At 38.4% G+C, this 27,358-nt stretch overlaps 1 protein-coding gene across 3 annotated transcripts; it reads right to left on the bottom strand.

Annotated features, from left to right (window-relative positions):
• Window positions 1-190: 190 nt before the first annotated feature.
• LOC102299324 (protein tweety homolog 2-like) lies at window positions 191-27,133 on the bottom strand. 3 transcript variants are annotated; one of them, XM_005940327.3, is made up of 15 exons: window positions 26,899-27,132; window positions 26,599-26,805; window positions 23,564-23,736; window positions 18,692-18,803; window positions 12,890-13,110; window positions 9,620-9,715; window positions 8,024-8,096; window positions 6,065-6,134; window positions 5,912-5,967; window positions 4,646-4,738; window positions 4,470-4,562; window positions 3,409-3,551; window positions 3,106-3,291; window positions 2,930-3,008; window positions 191-1,628 (listed from the first exon to the last, which is right to left on the bottom strand). In XM_005940327.3, exons 2-15 carry the CDS (start codon window positions 26,725-26,727, stop codon window positions 1,548-1,550), a joined length of 1,605 nt encoding a protein of 534 aa, XP_005940389.1. In that variant the 5' UTR covers window positions 26,728-26,805; window positions 26,899-27,132; the 3' UTR covers window positions 191-1,547. The 3 variants fall into 3 exon arrangements, 2 of the variants coding, with proteins under 2 accessions (XP_005940389.1, XP_005940390.1); XM_005940328.3 differs by having other exon boundaries at window positions 26,926-27,132; XR_001336954.2 differs by having other exon boundaries at window positions 1,864-3,008; window positions 26,599-27,133.
• Between the last annotated feature and the right edge of the window lie 225 nt (window positions 27,134-27,358).

Below are 27,358 nucleotides of genomic sequence, written 5' to 3'. Positions count from 1 at the left end.
AGTATTTCAATAGATAGAAAAAAATCAGTATTGCTTGGCAGTCTGAAGGGAACTGTAGGAACAAGATGAAAGGCATTTGGTTCAAGCCAACCTTACCTATTAGAGCTTTGGAAAAACAAGACTTAATCCCTACTATAGTGTAATCCCTGTGATCTGCACTTTTTGTTTTGATCAGCGGCTACCCAGCCAATTAAGTCAACAGCTTGCAAAGAGTTTATTGGTTTATTTCAGTTCAACTTATAACACTACATAGACTTACAGGTGCACTGCAGGACACAGCAGCCTCTCCGATCAATGTGTTACAGAAAACATTTCTGACCACACTTTTCACCAACACTGACTACAGCCAGAAATGTATCAGGTTAGGGATCTCTGACGCAGTTTATTCTATTCCCAAGGTGCATAGAGAAGAATAAGATTCTGAAGTGGTCAAAGTCTTGTAGCATAAAGAACAATTTTATTATATTGAAGTGAAACAGGTGAATACTTCAAGGACACTGGTTTGCAGTTGTGTGTTGTGCATTTTTTGATTCTTGAGAAGTCTGCTCTTTCAAAGAGCTGACAGAGAACCATGCCTCTAAGACTCCCATTGCCCCATGCTATATCTCCAGGTACAGGTTATCACACCAAATCCCAGCCACACTAATGAAATTACTGCAGCAGGTCTTTCTAAGCCATCAGTGGAGAGCTAATAAGTAAACAATGGATCAACAAGTCTGAATATAGTATTTAATCATGAGACTTTCTGTACACATTAGCAAACATGAAGAAAAAAACAAACAGACATAACACATTTATTTAATAAAGTAGAGAATGTTCCTTGCATATTCAGTTTATTCTTTAAAAGCTAACTAGTAGCACTGAGTTCTGCATTCCAAAGTTTCTTTATAATTACTTGTATGGCCAATTTTGCTTTAATAGTGATAACAGTCAGTTATTATTTTATCATCTATGCCCATCTGACTTTTTGTTAAAGGCATCTTTGGCTAATGAAAACAAAACTATAATACTTGGTATTTGTTTTATTAACTCATTCATATTTTCCTGTATCCTTTCAAATCGCACCCTTGGAAATTACAAAAAGGACAAAAAAGAAACGATATTGCTGCCAAACAGAAGGATAAAGCAAAAAAAAAAAAAATCAAATGCCATGATGGAAGCCAGCCACTCACTTTACATCAAAATACTGACCGATGATTATATCCATGCACACCACCAGAATACTGAAAAGAGTTCAAAGACTGTGGATTTTGGTTCATAGAAAAGCTTACATTTGAGCAACAGTATTTCCATAAACCATGATAACGACAACAACAACAGCCTTCATATGAAACTGAACAGTCCTCTATATTAAAAACTTTCAGTGCTTTCCAGGGACTGCATTAGTGTGTCAGTGAGGCAACTACCTCATATTGCCTGCTTTAATGTCTCAGATTGGGACGGCGGGCTGTCACTCCTGCAAACAGAGTTATACCGTGACGACAGCCTTGTCGGTTGAAGCTTAGCATCTCAGATGAAGTACTGAAAGGGATTCAGTAGACAGCAGGCTACACCTGAAAATCAGTCCCAAAGTGTCTAATCTGGGCATCAGTCATGGATAGATAGGTAGCTCTCATGCTGGGTGAATACTGCCAGAGAAATACATGAGAAAAAAATCAGTTTAGAACATATGGACTTTAAAAAAGCACCTTTGATAGCATATGACATATTAATATGTTATTAACAGATCTAAGCTTGCAGAACACCTGTTTTAATTATAAGCTAGTCTTTAATCAAGAGTTGTGGAATCAGGGGATAGTACTATAAGGATGCGAGAAGTTAAAAAGCAGGAGGGCATAACAAGTTAGAATAAGTTACACTCACATGCAACACTCTGTGGGTTAAACAGTGCCAGGAAGCTGAGGTACTATGGAGCTTTAAAAGGGTCCCTGAGCTTTGAGATACAAGTTATAAACATTTTGCATATAGCAACCATCATTAGAAAGGTTTGCAGGGGGGGAAACATACAAAAATCAAGCAAATTAAGTCAGACAAGAGTGAAACAATAAGTCAAAGAATGGACATTTTAAAAAGGTGGGTAGAAAACATTGGTTAATATTCAATATTTAGATGCCTTATTGAGAAACTGATTATATAAAGGATAAGAAAATCACAGAAACGTCACAGAAAATTAAATAAATTAAATAACAACAGAAAAACAAACGTACTGCAAATATGTTTTCCAAAATAGCAAACATTTAAGTAACAGGAACAAATAACACATCTTGATGCATGCTGAAAATGTGATTTATAGAGGAAAGAATAGGTTTGAGCATAGTCCACGTTCACGCTCTCACACCTCAAATGGTGTTTCAAGTCTTTGGCACACTGTTAAAGCTGTTGAAGCACTGAGTCAGCCACACAAGCAGAAAACTTAATATAAAAGAAAACCAACCAACAGAGACTTTAACTGTGGATTTACAAGTGTTCTATCTATTATTTATCATTTAGCCCCAGCATTGGATGCACACCATGCACTTCTAGACTATGAGGCCCCTCCTTTAAAAATAGATACATGATGTGAGATTGAGCTGGCAGTATTGCTCGTTTCATCTTTAGATCTCTAATCTGACCTAAACTATTCCTTTTTGAGAACCAGAAATACAGTCCAGTGAAAACCACCAAATGTAAAAAGGATATATGACTGTAGTTATAGATTAGTAATGCACTAAAAATGAACACACTTCAGTCAACAGCCAGTAGATGTCAGTCTTCCATCATTTACAGAGCAACATAACTCCCTTCATTAACTGTTGAGGTTTTGTGCAGTGTATCAACATTGCTACATTTCTGGCACATGCTTCTTGTTAGTACTGTAGTGGGGCTGAGGCCAACTATGCCATCACTGCCATTAAACTAGGGACACTAGAGCCCCGTAGGGCCAACGCACCGAGGGAGGCGGGGATCCTCTCCCTATCAGTGGTACATTCTCATACCGAGGGGTTCCTCCAAACAGCATGGACTGATTCCTGTGAAACAAGGGGAAAGACATTAGACAGAGGTGAAACACATACATTAATAAAACAAGAAAAAATAAGCAGCGTCATCATTTGCTATTAAACTTACATGTATTCAGGGGGCGACACTACACTAGAAGTTGACTGAGGAGGTGGATGAAGGCTGGCCTGGCTGCCAAGGCTTGTGGTATAGCTACAGAAACTGTGCGTGTTGGACCTTCGGGGGTTATAGGATATCCGACGAGCTTGGGGGTTGAATGGATCCTCCTCATCTATGTCATCGTACTCTTTTTCCCTGCATGAAAGTGTACACCCGCGCACAGAGACAGAAAGAGAGAGTGCATGCGTTAACACTTTGCAGAAGTGCACTGTAGGCATTACTAATGGGGTAACGGGGTCGCTCAGCACTGACCTGCTGCCCATTAGTGTCCACACTCGGAAAATTACACACAGCATGGCAGAGAGTGCGCAGGCAGCCAGAAGAGAAAACAAAGAGAGGTAGAGGAGCCCTTCCACCCCATCATAGCACACACCCATGAGGGTATCAAGATAGTCCTAGAAGGATATATACATGCACACAGTCAATACGGTGAGTCACTAGCGGATATACTGTATTACCTTTGACAAATGACACCTGTGCAAATAATATTAAATTCCTTAAAAAGGCCAGATTATGTCTATGTTTAGACCATGAACAATGTTACAACTGAATCTGAAATTTAACCACCTCTCTGAGGAGGGCAGTAGGGCTGCAGGATTTCACAGCAGAGGTACCAAAAGGCAGAACTGAGACACGCAGACAAGCTCATGTTACTCTGATGATATGCATTACACAGATGCATTCTCATTTCGCATTGCTCGTTATATTTGACTAACAAGCTCTGAGAAACAGTCTTTGAATTTGTCTGGCATGTGTACTCAGTTACTGCATAAGCCTATATTTGCGGATCCTCATTACTGATGTTCATTACACATAACTATGGAATGTTTGTAGCCCTCCATTAACCATCATTTTGAGTAAGTCCCCAATCTGAACCTGATCTAACAATAAGGCAGCCCTAATATCTTAGCTTATCTTTATGGATTTGTTTAATCTCTGATAGGAAGGATTTAATAGAATTACCAGAGACTCTGCTGATCCAGAAACCTGCTTCTTGGGTTCCCATTACCACAGCAGACTCGTATCACAGCAGATGAGATGCTATTTTCATTAAATGATAAAACTCTGACAAAATGAAACCTGCAAAAGCCATTTCATTCCTTTTTCAGTCTGGAAAAACTGGAGGCGGCAAATAGTCGGTCTGTTACATACGCGGTGACTGACAATTTGAGTGGTGTATATAAATGTCAGCGTATGTGAAGTACATAGAGATAACGTTCGGAAAAATCAGTCAAGCTGGCCCTCTGAGTGGCTTTGAGCTACGCTACAAAGCAGTCCCATTAAAAAGTGTCCTGGTCAGAATCTGACCTTACCTTATGTAGCCCACGGCAGTCCAGCAAGGCTGTTAGCTTGTGTAGACTGAACTCTGTTGAGTTTAATAGTCGTTGGATTCCCAAAAGGTCTCTCTGTACAACAAGGTATAAAAGGGGAGAAGATGATACACACATTTCCACAGTCTAGTGTGAAAGTCTGTTAGCCAGCTGCGTACCTCAGCAGTGGGAAAGACCCGCACAGAGAACTGCAGCAAGCCTTGAATCTGGATTTGCATGGTAGTCAGGGAGCGCTGGCAAGTTGTCAAAGACTGGGAAAACATAATCACTCCAGCATCACACACATAGATATCCACCACAAACAATAAGAGGATCTTAATAAGGAGGGTATTGTTTAAGAGCAGCATGTCAACAAGTAATTTGGTGTTAAGTAAGGCTTTATCATGTGCTTAACAGAGGACACATTTGTTTCCAGACAGATTATCTTTTGCCACCAACCGTCTCGCCCACCACTCTCCCACCTCCCATTAGCACCACCAACCCATAGCACAAACAAAAGAGTAATATTTATACCAACTAGGCCATCAGAGAAAGGATCATCCTTACCTACTTAACAAGCATCAGTTTAATCCATAAATGGGTACGATGATAACCAAGCATGTAATGCATGTAATAACTACTGGTCATGTATTTATCCTCCACAAAAATCAGTGAATAGATGTCACACAGATGCAGAATCACTCATGCAAAAGAAATCCTCAGACTATACAAATAATACAAAACTTAAGAAGAAGCACTAAATTCTCTGAAATGTTGCCAGGAAAGTGTGTGTGACAGGAAAATGGATATAACTTGAATCTGGGCATCAGATTCACAATTAAAGCAAAAGAAAACACACAGAGAGCCAAACATGGATGGATGTTTATTAGACGAGGCTATATGTCTAAGTGAGTTCTGAATAGCAGGAGTTAAGTGCCAAGGTTGTGTTATTCAAACTGGTTTTATTGAGACTGTACGACAGCTGTCTTTCTGCAGTTTCTCTTCAGAAAACAATTTATCTGCATTTCAGACACCAATAATTAGCTTGTTTGGAACATGCAAAAGGTTCTCAATGTTTCTTTGAAAAGGCATACAAACAAAAAATGATGATTTATATATTTAAACTCAAAAATAAACCAACACAACTTGAGTGCTCTATGAAGAGCGGCTGGCTTAATGCAGGATGTCAGAAAATTGAATAAAAATGTTTCTAGCAGGAGTACCAGGGGGAAAGAACTTTGCACAGGGTATAAGATGCAGATAGTTTTTATACACCTATACAAAAAGAAGCATACTTTATCAAACTTTAGCATTTTGCATGATTAAATCAGGCTCACTTTGGCCTCCAAAAAGATATAGATGCTTGGCATCTAATGGTAAATAAATGAATAATAAGAGTCTGCAGTGTGCTAACACAAAGCTAAGATTGGACTTTTAGTCAGTACCTGTTGAAACGGGTTTGGTAGATTCGGACTGCAAAACAAATAATAGTGTGCAACATCTAGAAGGTGAAAGAAATAGAAAGATTAGCATTTTGTTTAAACAGCCATTGACAGAGAGATGTTTTCAGTACAAATCTGTCTGTGGACATTAATTACCTGCACTTAGAAAATCCTTGGTATGGTTGACAATAAACTTGTCTGGAGACACACAAAAGTCACTTATACCCTGTAGGAAAAAAAAGGGGGAAAAAAAACAACCTCCTATTATATACACCAGGAAGCACATATAAAGTGCAAAAACTGTGTGGTATAGGAACAGACTTTAAACATCATTGACCGTGTAGAGCATGTCACACTTTGCTGACCATGGGTGAAATCTACTAAATATTTCCACGCGTTTTAATTCTTCCCCAGAGAGCTGCTAATGTGCATGCATAAACAGTTAGGGGTCAAGATCATGCAATTGCTGTACACTTAGTACCCAGAACATAAAATAACCCACACAAAGCTATTATAAAAAAGCAAATATAACAAAAAAATAACCAGAATGCTTTGTCATATGCATGGATAATTCACAGCTGGGGAAACAAGATACTCTTTAAATTTATTAAGTTAAAAGAGAACAAAGAATCTGTTATGGTGAAGGATCCAACATCAGTTTTATATCCGTTCTTATTTTATGACATCTCCAATAAAGAAAAATATTTCTAGAGCTTCTCAATGTAAATGATAACTCAAAAGACAACAGCCAATCAAAAGTTAAACAGTACAGTATGAAATTACAAATAAAAAAAGAAAAAAAAACTTAGGCTTACACAAAAATCAGTTCTACTTCCTGTTCTAGCCTTTCTACTTACCCCATTTTACTTTCAGATGTTCAACACACCCTTAACTCAACTGTGATCATGTGACTTTGTTTTCTGCAAAAACCGTACAGCACCATGCGAGGCACCGTTATCTCATTATACTATCGGGGACATTTTGTTTATGCTAAGCCTCATCAAATATGTATAAATTTATGAATATTTTCTAGGACACAACCATCATCCACCTTCCTTTCAAAATGCACTGTGTTTTTGCACATGCAGGTTTTTCTCTCTCTTTTTTTTAATAATGATGTGCAGGTGCAATATGTTTTCTAGCTTGTTTTGCATGCTGTCCTACATTTCAGCTTCAATCATTCAAGACTGTTTTTTGATAAACAACTGTGACTAGATTTCCTATAACAAAAGCTAGTCACAGATTGCATTGAGAGTACCTCAACTTAAGACAAAACAGAGTTGGAGGGAGAGCTGCATGCTAGAACAACAAGCGTTAAGCCTGAAAGGTCAGAAGTTTTACTGCAGAGTCCTTTTTCAACTATAATGAGGGGAGCAAAGCAACAGACGCTGTCCAGGATTTCGCACATTTGGCTTTACATCTGCAGAGAAGCTCACAGAGAACCACAGATGTCTGTGAATCGCACACATGTAGTTAATTTCAGGTTAAAATATGCTATCTTCCCCGCTCTGTTTCACCCTCTCTTTTACTGCCTCACTTAAAACAGCTGTCCAGATGTCAGATCCAGCAGGATAATCCACAGATGTTTGGTTTCTCGGCGTGGGGGATGGAGGAATGCTGGAACAAACGGGTTATTATTTTTTTTTTTGTACCCCAGACACTGTCCCTAATAAGAGCACCATTAAACACACCAAGTCCAGATGCTCCGAACACATGGTGTACAACCAGGAAGAGAGAACAATCTTTCAGAAATAAGGGGAGCCTGAAAGATAAAATGAAACTTTGGACGATCACAAAAGAGATTCTGAAGAAAGCAGAGGCAGCAATTAAAGGAACAAAAGTTCTTGGTTTACAGGAAGGCTAAGGGATGATGGACCTAAAAGACTAAGGATGTGTAATCAGCTTTACTGCCTGGGTGACCTTGGAAAGCGAGCCATTGTAATCTAGACAAACAGACACAGACACTTTTTAAGCTGCTAAGATGTTCATGTATTGTCCAGTTTTACTGGCAGGCACTTGTTTGGGGTTTATTTAGAACCCCAACAGTCTAATTTCAATATTTCTAATCAAAGTTTGAAGTGTACTTCAGAAGTAGCAGAAGTATAGTTTTCTTACCACAGCTGTAGCAGTGTCAACTCCCAGTGAGGCCCAGCTCAGAATCAGAGATAGTATAACAAAACCAATGATCCTAGTGGAAAACAGCACATGGGAGTGAGGGTGACAGATTAAGAGATATAGGGAGAATCACATAAATCACAGAATCAGATGAATCAGTTTTCCTTTGTGCCACTGATATTCAGCCCCATGTTTTTACCCTGTTAATTTAATTAAATCTTTCCAGTTTCTCTGCTTCTGTTTTGGGACTTGTTCTCCTTCTGCCTGGAGACAGAGGCTCAGCTCACATGGTGCATTGTAAGTGATACAAATATAAATGAACTTGTAATTCTTTGCATTCTTATCTTAATATCCCTATATTTATTTATTTTTAAAAAAAGCTTTAGCAAAAAGAAGATTAAAAAAAGAAAACTAAGTAATATGAAATTTAGTAACTGCTCAATAGAACACTTAATGCCAAAACAAAGGATAATACCACTTGAGATTTGTTTCTTTGGTCATTCATGCATTCCTGCTGCATTCCAGCACTTTTATTCCCTGTATTTTCTATCAATCATGTTACATAAGCTGCCAATCACTACAAGGTGTCACAGTCAACCAAAAGCTCCCGCAACCTTTGCTTTCTCTGACCCTTCTTTTATCTGATTCCTTTTGTTGAAAAAGAGTGACAAGTTCAACAAAGTCAAGTAAACACTGTGGAAGAGCTCACAAGTACGAGTTTTACAAGAGACCACTGGCATAAGCTTGAAAAAAAAAAAAGAAAAAGAAAGAGGCTATGAACATGAAGTAGACGAAACAATAAAAAGGAAGAGGATGCTTCCCCCTCCCCCCGATGAATGTTAAAAAAAAAAAAAAAAAAAAAAAAAAAAAGGCAGAAGAGGGCTTTGCTTCTCAACTCACTCCACGGACCTTCTTGAAAGCACCAATAAAGTAGGCTGAGAGCACTTAATAATTAGTTAAGGGAGCAGATTCATCCTACTCAGCCGATCAATAGGCATTAGTGAAACCCATCAGAGAGGGATGTGAAGAGCGAGCCTGAGCATCATCTGCTAACACTGACACGCAGGTTGCAATAAATTGGGCAAATGGGAAGGGAAGTCTGAATTGTGGGTATGCTGGTCAGACATCAGTGTTGGTTCAAAATACCTGTGGTAATTCACTAAATCAAATGTTCAACTCTTCTTTCAGAGGTTTGCATTTTACTTCACTTGGTTTAATGTGTGTGTGTGTGTGTGTGTGTGTGTGTGTGTGTGTGTGTGTGTGTGTGTGTGTGTGTGTGTGTGTGTGTGTGTGTGTGTGTCAGAGGTGGCCTTCACCTGCATGTGGAAATAAGACAATTCACTGAGGAGAGGAGTAAGGCCCAGTGCCTTTGTAAGTGCTATTTGAAGAAGTAATGCTATCATTTTTGTTGTTAATGGAGTGACCTATACGGTGCCAGAGAAGCTGACTGGCGCCCTGTCTGTCTGAAGTCTGTGAGAAAAGGCCGATGAAAACAAAGATGTATTGCGAGGGGGGTGAAAAAAAGAGAAGAAAAGAACTCACACAAAAGACGTACAGTACAGAGAATACCTTCACAGAAACAGTCAGGGTACCTACATGATCAGCAGATACTGAGAATGCTTGGCCATACCCAAGCACATGGCCAAGCAGATAACCAGATCCAGGATCAGTAGCAGCAAATAAATCAGCCATCTACAAGACATGAAAAATAAGCATTTTATTTACAGACGGCATATTTCATGCAAATTTACAAGCACCAGGAAGTACTGGCTGAACATATGCCTGCAACAGTACTCGTGAGAGCTTTGTGTAGTTTATCAGCATTCATGTCGCATAGTTGCAGCCCATCTGTTTCAGGTAATTTCCGGCTTGTTGGTTTAATAATTCAACACCAGAAATCTATATACATTAATTTTTAATTTTCCTTTGAAAATGTCCTTCACAGGAATAGAATAGCCAATGTTTGTGTGTGCGTTTGTGTGGTCTGACCAGCCAAACACAGAAAAATGACTATGACTGTTTGTTAGCTCCACAATTCCAGCATACTGGAAAAAAAATCTATAATTTCCAAGAATTGGACATTATGGTCTTTTAGCGGCATTGTGTTGAACATGATTACGCTTAAAATGGCCATTAGAAATACAATGACAAGATCCTCAAGGTGACGTAATATACTCTCCCAGCCCTTTTTACAGTTTGACTTATGACCAACCATAATTAGCAGGTTCAAGTAAGTGTTGGGATATTTCAGTCTGAAAGTCAACGAGTTCACAAAACCATCACTTTGATTATAACTGTGAATATTTTGTCTTTTTGTTGTCTTGAATAATGACATTTGCTGTTTGCACTGGCAAAACAGGAGTCCAAGCTCACAATCCAATAGCTGCATGAAACTCGATTATGACCCAGAAGATTGGTGTCAAATATCTGCAGTCTAAAAGAAGATGTGGTAATAGGATACAAGGAACAAGTGAGTATGGGAGTATGGATGCATGCAATTAATGGAACGGATATTATGTCTCTACCGGTGGTACAATGGCAGCTATGTTTGAACTTTTTCAAATGTCATGAATAACAGACATCAATACTGTAGCTGATATAAAGGAATAGATGAAAATACAGAAACATGTACATCCCATTCAAAGGGAATTCCATAACCTATACACATATTTAACAAAAAAAAAAGAATAATTATCTTATCTTATCACTCAAGTTCAAATAGATGAAATAGTTATTAAGGTGTTGAAACACGTAGAATGAAGTTTTATATAAGACAGTTATTACAGAGGAGTTCAACTGCATCAAAAACCTTTAGTATGTGGCACAAACACCCAAATCCTCTGTAAACAAACTGAATGCATCCGATGCTGTCTAAAACTACCTACTCTGTACATAACTATGGGCTAGGTGACTCAAACAGCTTTCCACAGAGACGGAGAAATGAGCCTGAAATAAATGGTGCTTTTAACTACCTTGGTGCACTCGGCTACACATGCAGGAGGAATGCATATATTCACAACTTTAGGGAAAGTGATTTAATTTAACTGTGTATACTGAAGCACTTGTAAGAAATGTTTGCAATAAAATACCTCCATAATGTACAATTTTTTTTTACCTTCATCAGCATAAGTAGAATAATCTTTCATTTTTTTTCAATATTTCACCTTTCATCCAGCTTTTACTGGCTGGTGTATTGGAAAACATGTTGGACCATTAACATAAACACCTAAACAACCTACTTCTGGCATGCAAGCTGGGAGAAAAGTGGTCTGAGTATTTCAAATAACCACTCATTATAACAAAAGATATGCATAAGAGCATCTCTGAACACACAACATGGTGTGGTCTTCTGCAACAGCAAGTCCACAATGTAAGGCAGGAACTGAGTTTATAATTTGCATGAGCTCACTAAAATTGGACAACAGATTATTGGAGTTGCTACCTGACTGGATGAGTCTTGATTTCTGCTAAAACATTTGGATGATAGGGTTAGAAGTTGATGTTGGTAGTAAGAAAACACGGAGTCATCCTGTTCTATATCAACAATTCATGTTGGTTCTAATAGTTTGTGGCATATTTTCTCGGCATACTTTCAGCTCCACAGTCAGGGCAGTCTGAGTATTTCAAATAACTACTCATTATACCACAGATATGCAGAAGAGTATCTCTGAACACACTGAACACAGTTGCATTAGCTCAATAAAATTATGTAGCATATCAAGCATATCAATGGGATGGCTACAGGTTGAAGACATGAAGCTATTCTGTATCTATAGTTATGGGAAAGAAAAGCAAGTCACCAGGTCTCAGTCCAATAAAGCACCTCTGGAACTCTTGTGGAACCAGAGATTCACATCGTGGATGTGCAACAAAATCTCTGAGGAATGTTTCCAGCACCTTACTGATTATATGATGCAAATAATTAAGGCAGTTCTGAAGGCAAAAGGGTGTCAACCTGGTACTAGTAAGGTGTAATGAAGCAGCTGGTGAGCGTATTCTATCAGCTGAACCTATAAACAGCACTTTAGTTAACATCTAAGATGACAATTATATTGTATGATCCCCCACACTGACACAAGATAAACCCTAGCTCCTGAGTGGCATTAGGCAAGTGTGACTCAGGAGCCTCTTGTGTCACTAATAAATGAATTCCTACAGCTGAAGCTACCACATCACCCTGAAGGAACATATTTTCATCGATTCAAATCTATGCTTAAAATAAAGTGGGGAACAGGCTTGCTGGAAACCTTAGTGCACAGCATGATCTGTCTTTAAAGTCTTATGCACCTAAATATAAAAAGAATCAACAGAAGATCATAAGAATTGATTCACAGTTTGTTACAGCAGCATTTTAAGCTTTCTAAATTAGTCTCCACTAACAACCGAATATTTTTTTATTCATTTGGAATAATTTATTACTGATTGAGTTTAATATTTTTTTCTGTTTTCTGATTTGATTCTTTTTATCCCTCTTAACATTTTGAAATGAACACATTTCTTAAAAAGAAAACAGCATCAGTATTATAACTGGAATGAATGTGAGCACAAGTCTGCAGGTAAGGAGCTCATTAACAGCCTAATAGTCACTCTGCCACGTATAACGTTTTATGAGAGCAATTCATATTAGAGTTGAACCCGCACAGTGGGGGGAAAAGCTCAATTTCAGCTTTCATTTATTTAGCAATTAGGAAAAATAGCTTTTCCGGTCTGTGTTCCGGATGGGAGATCAATAAAATCCCATCTGCTGTGCCTGTTCTGGATCACTTACAGTCCCATTCTGAGCAGTGCATTTACTTCATTCACATGCAGATAAAAAAAAGAAAAGAAAAGTGAACTACCCAGGGGACGTATTAAGGCACCACCTACCTGTAATACTCAATGAAGGCTGTCTGGTCTGCAATGGCTGCCAAGTCGAAATTGGTTTTGTTGATGTCTGGAAGAACAGTCAGCTCACGGATGACATTGTTGACCATCAGCTGCATAAAACGTAAAGCTTGAAGGTAGTCAGGCCTTGTAGAAAAGATCTCATCCAGGCGTTCCAGGTGCTGTTTGAGTGCAGTTTCCACATTGCCCAGTGAGCCTGCAACCTAAAAAACAAAAAGCAAAGAGAAATAAAAAACATAAAGAATGAATAGAAGACCACGAGGACAAAATAAAAAGGCAAAGGGGGTCAAAAGAAGTAAAAGAGAAAATAGGGTCAGAATGAAACAGGAATATAAACTCATAAACAAATATTCTTTTAAAAGCTGATTGAAAATATAGAGAAAGGTGAAAGAAACAAAGAAGCACTCACTCGAGAAAAGATTAACTTTTCTCCTCAACCATGTGTTTTATTCAGATAAACAATGTTAGAGTAGAATACTGATAAGAAAACCGGGGAGACCTCTTATCACACAGGTCTTTGATAGTGAGAACAGAGTGGGTGGAAGCATGGAAGAAAAGAGCAAATACATTTTCCTTTTTTATTTGAGCAAGAAAAAAAGAAAAAGAAATAAAAAAAATGTGACACAGCAAATGCTTCTACTTTCACAGCAGCAACAGAACTAGAAACAAGTAGATTTAAACACTAATGGGAAACAGAGTTAAAACCACAATATCTTGACCTCATTATGTGTATTATTCTCTTTTAAAGTGATATTAGTAACTGGAGATGGCACGATACCACTTTTTTAATGTCCGATACCGATATCATAAATTTGGACATCTGCCGATACCGATATGACTCCGATATAGTGTGTTTTTTAATCAATAAAACTGTTTTTTTAATATCTTGCTGCTTTTTGTATAGTTCATACTCAAGTTAAAAAAACAAACAAACACTAAAGCTATTCTGATATACCTGTATGCAAAAAATACACTGCACCCAAAATATTTCATAGTTTAGCAATACTGATCAATCTAATAAACTTAAACCTCCTCCATCCTCCCTATTCTGGTATCTTAAAGAGTACATAGCAGACATATTAAGCAACATAACTAATAGGGTTGCAAACTCCCAGAAAAAAAAGGGAACCACCCACCCTCCACCTCGTGATACTTAATCGACGCAATCAACTTTAATTTGATGCAGTGTGAAAAAAATGCACAGAAATCAATTATTTTTCAAGAATAATTAAATAGATTCAACCTCTTTCTTCAACAGAACTGCAGACTGCACAGATGGTACCTTCCCAGAGGAAAAAGTAGTATAGCTTACTAGAGTATATTAGACTTAATAGTTACTATATCCAGTAATGGACTTCTATACATTTTACATCAGATTAAAACTTTGGGTGTAAGATAATTATTTATTAAAAGCTAGACATTTTAAATGAGAATAAGAAAGAAAAGTATGTCTTTGTGCCCCCCTTTTCCCTGTTAATGCCCTATCGGCCCCCTGGCTAAACTTTGCTAGATCCGCCCCTGCACAGTTACCAGCCGTCAGCTACGTAGAAAAAGATCTTGGTGTAGAAAGTAATATTAAATAAATTCTAACAACAGCTTAAGCTTAAACGTGCTGCTGTTGTTCAGCTGCTGGTTTCCTCTTTCTGGCGCGAAGTGGGCCAAAAACAAACAAGAGAGACGGACTCGTGACAGAAAAGCCAATAGGCTGATCATTGATCTGTTTCATGATTGAAGTAGCAGCAGGAGAGGGAGAGAGAGAGGCAGTCGCTCCATATATCGGTTGTTAAGCTTAACACGGGGATGCTTTACAAACATTCAGAGATGAACTTACACACTTGCTTTACTTCTCTCTGGGATAACTTCCTCAGAGATGAAATGCCAGATTGGTAGCGAGGCTACAAATACACACAGCCGCTCTATCACGTGACGCATACTGCTCCGACGTGCTACGGTTATGAGCCGAGTTAGGCCATGTCACAAGTTTTGTGAGGTGCTTTTTTGATATTTAATGGATCGGATTACATTTTTTATTTCTCTCCGATATCCGATCAGTAATTTACGTCAGTATCGGACCGATACCGATACGTACCGGTAATATCGGATCGGTCCATCTCTATTAGTAACACAATCTGCTCTGCAAATGTGAATGGAAGGGTAATCCTACTGTTGAAAGTGAAAATATAACACCAAAGCAAGCACATCACAATGTTTTTTCAGATCATCTCATCTCAGGTCATCTCATTCTGGTTTCCTGACAGACAGTGAGTTCACTGTACTCAAATGGCCTGTGCAGTCACCAGAACTCAATCCAATAATGCTACTCTGGGATGTGTGGAGTGGGAGATTCACAACATGGATGTGCAGCTGACAAATCTGCAGCAACCATGCGATCATGTCAGTGTCTGGTGAGTGCATTGTGGATACTGCACTAGTTAAAATTTGGCACGTTTCACCGATTTCACTGACCTGCATGAAAGGCAGATACTTTTTGAAAGCAATAAATACAAACACATTTCATATCTCGTCTTTCTAAAACTGGAATTTGGTTGGAATTTGCAATGTGTGGCCTTCTATTTTTACTGATACTTTTACACAGGGATGGAATAGGAAAGAAATTGGCCAGATTGAGATTATCATCAGTCGGATAAACAACAGGGAGCAACATGTTCCTGTCGGTTTAACTTTTGCACAAAGACTAGACACTGGGTAAAACAGCCTAACATCTGTTATATTACAACCTGGGCTGTGCCCAGCTGCATCTAGCTCTAAGCGGGGACTCTATGCCAATCTCTGTTGCTAATAATGGTGAATTATTTTCAAACCGTTTAAAAGAATATCGGTGGATCTGTGTATCTTTAGATTGAGGCAAGTTTGCAATTTCCAGTCTTTGTGCTGGACTATTTATCTGTTTAAGGAAAAACCTTCAACAATGATTAAAAAACAAGCTTGATTTTTGGCAAAAAATTATGTACTTTTAGATATTAAAAAAAAATCCCTTAGAGATCTCCAAAGCTCAGTTTAGTTTGACACCCCCACCAAAATGACTTTGCTAGAGCACTTAACGTTACAGTGAGTAGGAGGCCCCACTAATTCTGAACAGATGCTACTTTGCAGCAGCTCTGCTTTTGTTATCTATTATCTTTCCTCCATTATAACCACGGCTTCTTCAACACATTGAAGAATTCTGAGGAAGCCTGTGTATTCTCACACTATGAAAACTCACCACAAAGATAAACACGTATCTACTTCTCCTTGACACTTCAACTTTTCAAATACTTCTGATTAAATTTTACTGAGCTGAAGTGCCTGATGGTTTGAGTAAGACCTTAGAAAGTTGATCCATGTAGAGATGCACCAAAGATAAAGCCCATTTTCAATCCAGCTATCCCAAGGGGTGGAGCGTACGATTGCCAGTAAAGTGTTCTCACTCCCACCTCTATGTTCATCATCCCTCACAGCTCCTGCCACAATGCCTCAAATCTTATCTGCAAGCCAGTCTGCCTGCCTGTGAGAAATTGGATCAATCAGCTAGCTGCTCTGGGTGATCCACATTTCCCTAATCTCGACTGTCCCGTCTTTCTTTAAAATGGATTAAAGCTCGCTTTTACTGAAAGCGGGTCACAAGGAGGAGTCTCCATTTTGGACATGGCTGTTAAATGAGACCGATTTGGGGCTCAGAGCGGCTCTGCTCAAAAGCCCAATTTAACATGCAACCGAATTGTTCTGCTTAATGCCTTCAGTGATTTTTATATAAGATTAACTGTATTAGGTGTGACAATAAAACAAAATATAGCACTTTAAAGTGAAGTGAGGTTATACATTGAGAAATAAGACCCTGAGGAGAGACATTTAAAGGGAACTGATGTATGGTGCAGGAAGCCGCAATCATTTTGTTCCAAGAATCACAAGCCAGCTTTCACTTTCAAAAGAAGAAGAATTATATGTAAGAGAGTTACCACTGCTGTATATTGGAGGCACACATTTTTATCGAGTATGGCTCCCATGTTTTCTCATCCATAATTTTGCGGAAGCACTGAAGAGCCCTTAATATTGCAACCTGAACACTGAATATAAGGATGAAATATAGATTGCTGTGAACATTCAAAGCCTCAATAGCAAAGGGAAAATTGTCTTCCTTATCAAATATTTCCTTCTATGATGCATGATAATCCCTCGCAGAGTGTAAGAGTGCATATTTTGTGATTAGAAGAGCCTTACAAAGCAATCAGTAGAGCTAAACAGCTCCTACTGTAAATCTCAACCCTCACTGGAGCCCCAGGGAAGTAGAGATTGGTTGTTCTCATTCCCATTTACTTTACTCGACAGATATGATATTAACTCAGAATGTGAAATGCAAAATAGAAAAGGAAAATTGTCTTTATATTAAAGCAAATTACTGAAATAATTAACTTTAATCCAATAAAATATCAATGAAAGGTCAAGAACACAACCAAACACAAGTTAAAGCACCTTCAGATTTGCAGGAGTACCTGTCAGTAAGCTCATCAGCTCTGTAAGTAGAGTACACTGCATCAAACTATAATTTTACAGAGAATGCTTTTGTATCCCCGGGGGAACATCTAAGCTTCTCATGCAGCCATAGTATACAGTACATCATGCTCTAGGATCAAATCAATACCAAGATACCTCAGAGAGCATCAGTAGCAAGGATGCAGAATCACCAAAGCCAAATCCCATTTACTTCCCACAGCACAAAAGCACTACACCCTTTTCTAGGTTATTTGCTCTACCAAGCTCAAAATAATATAGTACAACACAAGGGCCCAGAAATATATACAGCCTATTATGAAGGCCATAATGTTTTAGTTTGTGTGTGAAACTGCTTTAGAGAGGTGTCGATCCAACCTCATTTTTGAGGCTACAGTTTGTGATGCTGCTGAATATTGCATGATAAAGAGAAATGTTTGTGGTGATAAATGTTGTCAGGCACATTTATATCAATGAAGGTATAAACTAACAGAGCTTTCCCTATGACCATTACACCAAATCAAGACCTTACTTTCTAACCAAAAATGAGGAAATATGCATCTTTTTATATTTACATGATCACTAATCTGTTTGTGTTCATACATTAATACAATATGTGTGCACATCAGGACTTTAAGAGCACGTGTGATACCGACACCACCATGTACACAAACACACACATATAGTGGCGATAGTGAGACTGAGCGTGATCGAAAGAGCAGAAGCTTAGCATCCATTAATGCACTGCAGATGGGAGTTAATCCTCTCCCTGCTCATTGTGATTATTGCTTCTTGCAAGGCCCTTTTCTGATGCCTTTGCACTCCTTCCTCTTCCTTTCCCACATCAACCCTAAGCCTCCCAAACAACTTCCTCGAATGCAGGTCAGGACATGTACAGAAATAATCCCTATTTACAAATCCTGAGACAGCAGGCACCTCAATTCCTTTACTGTGACAAAAAGTGGATACAGACCCCCTGTGGGGTGGTGCTGCTGCATTGAGACAGATGCACGGCCCATTAAAGTGGAGGAGCTGCGGTGTTTATCAGCTGTAAAACAGAGCTTTATCGTTATGCTTCTGCCATCATCAGATTGTTGGTAATTGGCAGTAATATATGAAGCATTTTCTCTGCAGAATTCTTTTTCGTATTTCTACACAACTCTGATACACACTTTGCCGGTTCATCCCACAATTACTCAGCTGTTATAAACAAAGCATTTGAGAACACAACACGTTTGATTTTTATGATTCTACAATTGCAGAAATATAGAGCAGAGTTTGGCAGGGTTCTCTCACCAGATTGTTGATGTTACCCAGTGTGCGATTGGCATTGTAGAGTGAATAGTTCATCTGGTACACCCCATCGTTGGTTTCACTGTTCCCATAGAAACCCACTCCAACAGCAGAACTGGGGAAGACAGAAATTCATACAAAATAAATCAATAAAAGAAAATATTGGTATGTATGGGGTCATTACAGTGGAACTAAGATGGATGTCATTAAGTTAAAAAAGAAAAAGAAAGGGGATGTAAGTTTTAAACAATGCTGCATGTGTTAATGTAATATTATCAAAGAGTATAATTTGTTCTGCTTTGATTTGTTCTTTTCCCTCACTACATTATGTGCAGGAAAAAAAAAAAAATCACAGCAGATTATAAAAGTGCATTTTATATTCTTCCTTTCTTCAGTTTCCATCTGCTTTGCTTATTGTTATCTTTACCTTTTGCACTTTACCTGAAAATGACTTTTCAGTACAAGTAAAAGCTTTTCAACTAAATGTACAGTACTGTGCAAAAGTTTTAAGCCCCTGCTTACATTTTGCTAGCAAAGCAGGAAATGGGTGCTGTGATTTGTTAAAACGTGCAATCACAAATGGAAATACAGTATATAAGGGAAACAGACTTTCTTGTAATTTCTCTAAGCAGTCTTCAAGAACAGTTCTCCAGGCTTCTTGAAAGACATTTAAAGCTCTTCTTTGGATGTTGGCTGCATTTTGTTCCATTGTCTGTCAAGATGATCCCTCACTGCTTCACTAATGTTGATGTCTGCATTCTGGGTAGGCCAGGCATGCTTCTGCTGCATTGGGAGTGTGTTTAGGATTGTTGTCAATTGGATGCTTTCCAGACTGCATTGGGCATCGGATCAACATGACGGTACTTTTCCGCACTTGCAATTCCATCAATTCTAAAAACTGTACTGATGACATAAATACTGATGACTAATTAAGAAAAAAAAATTCAAATTTGGATTCATCCCTCAGCAAGGCCCAAGTCTTACTGAGCTGTAGATATGTTTTTCAGTCCTTCTACTTCTTCTTGTGTCTTCCATTTGTTCAGGTACCTCGAACTTTTTAAAGACACATTACATGCTATGCCAAGTTTTTGACCAATAGCTCTTTGGCAATCAAGTTTTCTGTTATGTGTAGACACACCACTAATTAATTCCATTAATTCATTGCAAAATATTACAAGAAAGTATGGCTCCTTTGAAGCTATATATGTGTAAAGAAAATGGTGGCTGACTTGTACAATATAATGAGATGTTTTGTTCGATATTCAAGCAGGTATGTGAATGGAATATAAAATCCCTTTTTCTTACCTACATTTAGCCTTTTGAAACTACGCCTCAGCCCCTGTAATAGGGAGGATTAGTGTCCTAACCGACAAAGAAAATGCACCCCTACTGCTAACAGTGTACAGTTACATGAGCAGTGTTACAGTTCTCCAGTAGGTAATAGTAATCCCTGTATATAGACATGAGTAACATGTCCAAATACATTTTGGGGGTGCATGGAGGGATAGAGTCATCAGTCACACCACAGACAGCACAAGTGCAGAGCTGGACTCCTTTCTTATATCATATGCACACACACGCACACACGCACAGGTAAACGCAGTCCTTGTTAACTCTCACAGTGACTCATCCTGAGAAGTTTTAACACAATCTGTGCTGCAAAATTACAAATCACATAAACAAACAGTCAGATAGGCATATGGCACGGCTAACAGCCTCCGCAGTGAGACAAAATTAAGTCAGAAGAAGTTAGTTAAACTTCTGTGACTTCTTATTTTATCTTATACTCTAATGCATCTTGTCAGGTTGGGCATGTGAAATAAATCATTACGTGCATGCGCCTGCCTCCAAAAGTGTGTCATTGAATGTTTTGCCATTAATGTAAGTTGTGTAGTGAGTTTTAAATCAAAAAGTGAGTATCAAATAAAACAAGCAATTTAAAATAATGATCTTCACATGAACGTGTAATTTTGCCATTTCACATGAATGGCTGTCTTGTGTCGATCTTCACTGGTCTTCAGCACTGTAAAAGTAAGTTAACCGACTGGTTTTTACTCTTTGCCTAGGTTTTTTCTTTTTTATAGACTGTTCACAGACAAAAGCTCAGTAGGTGTCTAGCTTTCATTTACTGCAACTAAAACCAGAATGTGTTCTCACAAAAGCACAAAGAAGTGACAATGACAGAAAAAAATATCTCTTCTGCACAAGGACAAAACTAACAAAAAAGGAGTAATTTTGAACAGGAAATGGATATTTGAAGAACAATAGCGTGGGGAGTTCTGAAAGAAAAACCACACATTTAGGTCCATACATTTTTAGACAATGAGATTTCTCTTTGTCATTTTGCTCCTGTACTGTACACCACCACAGTACATCACCTGCTGGGGAGGAAACTGAAGACTTCTCGTAACATCCTGAAAGACGCTGCTTTGAAAGGCTGGTTATGCATTTCCAAATGAAATTAGATTTAGTTACGTCAGTGGACTGAAGAGCCTTTGCATGAAAAGAGCAAAAATAATTAACGTCATTAACTTCTTTCATTTCATTTGACATTGTTCTCCTAACTTAGTTCAGTACAGGTTTGAAAAGGAGATTTAACATTAAAACAGCTATTTGTACAATATAGTTAACGTGTATGAAAAGAAAAGCTCAAACATAAGCTTCACCTTTGTCTCACTGTTGTTTTGATCGAATGGCTGACTTTAAATGACTGAAGCAACAAAAACATCAGATTTCACTCAACTGTGAACAGACTTTTAGAGGGCACTGTTTCTTTTTGTGTTTGCCAGAATCCTGCTGCTGTTATATTGTAAGTAATAAAACCCACTGCCTGTTTCTTCGCTACTAAACTAGCTCCCTCTGGTTAGGACAGGGGGCACTGGGGACACAATGTGTAACAACCACAATCTGAAATGGTGTCGATGTTGTTTAGTGAATTACAACATTTTCAGCTGTTTTTTTAAATAAATAAATAAATAAATAAATACAATTGAATGACCTTACTTCAGACTTTTCAAGACATCTGTGTTCCAGCTGATGTGTAGTGGTCTGGACAATAAGCACTTCATTAACCCCGTGGCCATCCTAGTGTCACATCAGCCACAATAAAGGGGCGACTAATGACACAGTAATAAAACAGTAATGAGACAGGACATTATGGGGCAGTGAATCCTCCAGGGAGGCATTTGTGTTTTGTGGTTGTGGAAAAAGGTTCTCTGCAGCAGTAGGTGTTTAATAGAAACCAACACACTAAGATATAAAACCATAGAGAATGTGCACACCAGGATATTTGGCTTTGTTCCTCTAAGAACGGCTCACGTCACAGACCGTACAGCAACTAAACGCTTGTACATTAGTATTCAAAGCTTAAGCTGAACAAATGGTTGGACTGGATGAACAAGTAATAACAGAACAATGCCTTGATTCTGGAGAGACCAGCACACTGCACCTATAATAAAGTGGATAACGGAGGCTAACAACAGAGGAAAGGGATTTTTCAATGTTAGATTTATTTTCTAACCATAATTTACCCAATTCATGCTCCTGGGGTCAGGAATAATCATCCGCAGAGGTTCAGCAGCTCTTAAATCCCTTTTTTTCTATTTAGGTTCTACAGCACAACTGAAATCTAATTCATTGCGAATATCACGCCAAGTTAAAAGCTGGAAAATGAATAGGGTTCTCATGAAATATAAATAGCTCTTTCTGACATGACATGAAAGTACAATGAAGTCTCTATTTTATGTAATAAACAACCCATGATATACAGCAGAGGACAAAAAAAAAAAAAAAAAAGCTGGACAGTTAGTGCCTTTTTAAACAAGGGGTTTTTCTGTCTCACTGCGTGTCTGCCTTTGCTCTGAAATATGTAACAAACACGCTCTCAGATGAAATGATCATGCCACAGCTGGGAAAAAATGACTGCACCATAAAACAAAAAATACGTCAAATAGAACATCTTCATAATCTCTTATTTGCAAGTACAATTTGATGTAGAATAAGTAGAGTTCACTGAAAGTGCACTTTTACTCTGCTCAATCTAAAGTCATTTCAATATCATTTTTATTCATGGTTATATTATTTAACTGGATGTCGTATGCAGCACTCCCTTTGTTAAAATGAATGTAATCCACTGTAACGAGCTTGTATACACCAGAGCTTCTTTGCTAACCCGTGTCATGCCCAGTCACTTAGTATTGCAGAACAACCGTGTGTGCTTTGGTAGTGGCTGGATATGAACAGAGAAAGTTAACAAAGTTAAAAAACCAAAACTGTCACAAGCTTAAGTGGATCTTTACATAAATTCAATCAAGCTTTTTAGAGAAGTCATTTGATTACTGCCAAAACATCTTTTTCCAAGTGTATTAAATCTTATGCAAAAGGGCAATTATGTCAGGGACGGTGGCTCTGCAGGTCTTCTGGATGCTCCCTGCCTGTTAATGCTTGGCAGTACAACCGAAAACTAAATAAGAGCCAAATTCTTGGCTGCAAAAATCTGGTAAGGTAGAATATTTAACCGTACCAAGTTTTGAGGGGGTGTCAGCTGATGGATTTAACAGCCTGATCACTCGGCGATCAGCTGATTAGAGCACTGCTATGACGTTGTCACTCAGAAACTGAGCAGCTAAACCTGTTGTGTTTGTACACCACACATGGAAAGAGCTGAAACAGCAAGCAGAATCAGTGGGGCTCTTGTTCCTGCAGCCTGCAATACTAACAGTTTTATCCTAACCTCACAAATCAATAACATAATAAAAATGCATGAAGCTGCCGAAAGTAATTTAAAGCATATTAGAATGTGAGCACAACTTCCTTTACTATTAGCTACATATTCAACAATAGCAATGCAGTTGTTCTCAGTTCATTTTGACTCACCATATGATGAGACCTGTGATGACGGCAACCCAGGTGACACAGCAGGTATCAGGCCTTTTGGTGTCTTCATCGATGTCCCTGCGGCAGCAGCACAAGCACACCACGTATACTGCCAGAACCAGCAGGCTCACCCCAAGACCAACTGCACCAACACATGCTAGAATTATCAAAGACTGACGCAGAAGTGTGGAGAGGAGAAAAAAAAAGTGCCAGAAAAACAGAGATGCCATCTGTTAAAGTCATGATTAAGATGTGATTTCACCCTGAAAAATATGTCAAGAGCTTTTCAGCAGACTGCTTCTGCAAATATCAAAAGAGTCAAACAGTATGTGTGGTCTGAGAATGTCAGGCTAGCTGACCCTCAACACCCGAAAGGTCGCCTGACAGCCCATCAGTATCAAACAACACTTGTGTGTAGAGATATTTCTAAGGTGGAGTTTAGCCATCTCACTTATATCATCAGCATTAACGCTACTGATTGCTGCATGCAGCAAAGAGGGCTAAAAAAACTGGGTAAATGCTGCTCCCAGATAACCTTGAAGTAGCATAGCAAAATATGGACTGTGGCTCAGAGGAGAACAGAAATGATTCAAGGCTGTAGGGAGGAGGTGTCATGTGACACAAAAGCCTTTCATTAAGTCTTGTGATTTCTGAGTGAACAAAATATTTGAAGCCGGAAGGACAGATAGAAAAGGGAAACCACTGATGGAGAAAAAGCACAAAACTTTGTTTTTTTTTTATTTTGTTCCCAGTTTACAGGCACACTGTAGATGAATCAATGCATATAGCATCTTAGCATTGTCAGTCAATCTGTCTATACACCACCATCATAAAAACCCCTAAACATTTTAAAGTCTTTATACACTACACAATAGTACTGGGATTGACAAATATTAGCAGCCTTCTCTTAGTGTTAGAACAAAAGTATTAAGCCCAGAAAATCTCCAGCGTTCGTCACTGCTGAGAACATTTTGCAAGTTCAAAAGCATAACATCTGAACTCTTGGTTAGTTTAAAACAATCACAAGAAAAGCAAGACCTTGATTTTACTTGCAAATATTAAGTGCTGGAAGTTTTAATGCCCACAAGTTCACAATGTCTCTTTTCGGCTGACTAAGCAGAGCTATTCTATGACTACAATGTCTGTGACTAATTATTCCATTTGGAGGCACTGACACTGTAACCGAATTTAAATGATATTGTTTTGCATATTCTACCAAGGTCCTTCATTGTTCAAACTCTGTTCCGAGCAAAGCCATTCTGAACCCTATTTGGGGGGTTTTTCTGCAAACAAGTAAGCTAGCATTTGATACATTTCATTTACAAACTAGGTTATCAGATATTCAACCTGACATAGAGCAACTTGAAGGACCAAAGAATTGCAGCACAATAAAAATTTTCTGTAGCTTATTGATGCAAACTACTTTAAAGCCTTCATTTAAAAAAATAAAATAAGTGACTCCAAAGCAAACCAAACACTCAACACTGTAACATTATTTAAACTAAATAGGCAGTACAATAACGGTGCCAGCTAAGCTGTTCCACCTTAGCTCGCTTCCTGGCTGAGCATTTAATCCGATAATGTCCTTCTTGTTTTTGACACTGTTGGTGAGTCCTGTGTTGCTGTGTAGTCCTTGATGGTTGGCTGTCACTAGAACTCAGTTCAGGGCCCCCCATAAATATGATGCTGCTAGTTCCACTCATTCCTCTAATTTTCCACTCAATTGTTTTGTAATTAGACATTTAGGCACATAAATTTCCACTTAATGCATTGCCACAATAAAGCAACAGATGCATTAGAGGGGGGAAAGTGAGACAGAAAACAATTATGGTACGGTCATTCATCACAAGGTCATTGATCTTTTATCTTCCAAAAGGAGTGTTTGTATAAAGTAGGTGTAAGTGTGCCTGTTTAATTTAATTAAAAAAGCAGACAAGAAGCCTTTAAAATGCATTTGTAGCTGCTCTGAATTTTCCACTTTTCCCTAAAAAACAAAAAACTAAAACTAAACAAAAAAAGGCAGACCAGCGTGTCAAATGAACACTGGTAATTACTTTCAGGTTCCAAAGAAAAGACTCTGCAAGAGCTTTAGACTATCTATGATTTGTCAGTGTAATGTGACACTGCTGGGATTCAATGATGGACCTCAACATTAGACTATAGTGAAGGACCAACAGGGGATGTCTCTTGGTGATGAATTTTCAACTCATAAACAACCCGGGGTCAAAGGAGGATGTAATGCTAGTTTTGGAGTGCTTTCTGCATTTGTTTTAGAACACGGTGCAGGAAATAAGTGGTGTAGGAAGCTTGTTTTTGTATGATAAACTAATATGTTAATAAATATTATTTTTAATTAGATCTGTAAAGAGTACTTTTTGCCACAAAAGAAATTAGCCGACCACAAGTTTTTTTTTTTTGCTGTCATAAATTAACTAATGCAACGTTCATTGTCTGGCTAATATGAACTCATCATGAATTATTTGAATTAAAATCAAATCTGTCAACCCATCCTCACTACAGTTGATAGGAAAAACGCTGTCATCGCTCTCGTGGTGTTGCTTCTACTATAGTTTTCTCCATATTTTTAAGAGGTTATAGGAGTCCAAACATACAGCTGAGTAAATGTACAAATGAAATTGTATTGGACCAGTATGACAAAAAATATAATCTATAGAACCTGTCTTAATTCTGTATCACACAGAAAACACACATACCGGAATACTGTTGTTTACTACATGAGCCAGCTTAGTTAATACAGGTCATGTGTCCTATCATGTGAGAACTGCAGGACGACGTCGGTTCTTAACGCTCCAATAACTGGATCAAACATTTGAGGGAGACACACTGGTGGCTCTCAGAGAGGGTCAATAGAAAAGCTACATGTAACCGAAGCAGACTACCTAGTTTTTGTGTAACGGCATATCTAAATATGCCTACTACTGCTTTTGAAAGTCTCTGATGGACAACAGCCCTGATTTTCTAGTGAGATTATTTTGAAAATACGTGTGCCTCTACCCACAACTACAGTTACCAACCTGCTGATAGCTCGCCTCCTCCGGTTTGAAAGTGCTGTCGACCGTCTGGAAAAAGAAATTGAAGTGAGGGAAATTGTGCAGCCAGTAAGTCCACCATGGAGCAACATAATCAGTCCTTGCAGTAGCCATTACTACTTCGTGGAAAAGTCAATCCGCCAAAACCACTGACGACGGGCTTCCTTCAGAGATGTTGGCACTGAAATATTCCTGGGTTTGATGAAAAGTAAAATAATGATAATAAAAAAAACTGAAAATAATAAATAAACTAACTAAATAAATAAAATATAAAAGATGCACTACCCATAGACTTCCAATCTGTGAAATTACCACAAAGTCTCAAAGCGGAACTTCTTCTTTTGGCTGAGTGTCACTATTTTCCACCTCGGCTCCCATAGTTGTGAATGAACTGCTGTCTTACAACTAGAAAAAAAAAGAAAACATATACACTGTGGGCCAAACATTTGCATCCCAGACAAGGGATCGTGTGACGACATAAACCTGCCTCCTTCAGAAGGCGTGACAGCTTACTAAGTCGAGTAGGAAAGGCCCACGCCCTTAACGCACAACACTTAAGTATCCCGTTGACCTCCAGCCCTGAGAAACGCACTGGGGGAAGTTTTATGAACTAACAGTGCCAAATATGTGTTTGATGAGACAGAGAGAACACGTGCATGTCTCAGGATGTTCAATTGTAATATTAATACCCCGCAGTGCCCCCACCCTGTCTCTTTACAAATACATACATATATATATATATATA

This window comes from Haplochromis burtoni, unplaced genomic scaffold (genome assembly GCF_018398535.1).
Source record: "Haplochromis burtoni strain Fernald_Lab_line unplaced genomic scaffold, NCSU_Asbu1 Contig_290, whole genome shotgun sequence".
NCBI classification, from domain to species: domain Eukaryota; kingdom Metazoa; phylum Chordata; class Actinopteri; order Cichliformes; family Cichlidae; genus Haplochromis; species Haplochromis burtoni.
The sequence above is the reverse complement of the archived record's forward strand: the minus strand, read 5'-3'. Positions and strand labels throughout refer to the sequence as shown.

What these genes read in the sequence shown, in the direction of transcription:
- LOC102299324 (XM_005940327.3), bottom strand. Translation starts at nt 26,727, where the DNA reads ATGGCTACTGCAAGGACTGATTATGTTGCTCCATGGTGGACTTACTGG. An exon ending in ACTGCCGTGGGCTACATAAG is followed by an intron (nt 3,552 to 4,469) that starts GTAAGGTCAGAT and finishes ATATCCTTCTAG; the next exon opens with GACTATCTTGATACCCTCAT. An exon ending in TGGACACTAATGGGCAGCAG is followed by an intron (nt 3,292 to 3,408) that starts GTCAGTGCTGAG and finishes ACTTTCATGCAG; the next exon opens with GGAAAAAGAGTACGATGACA.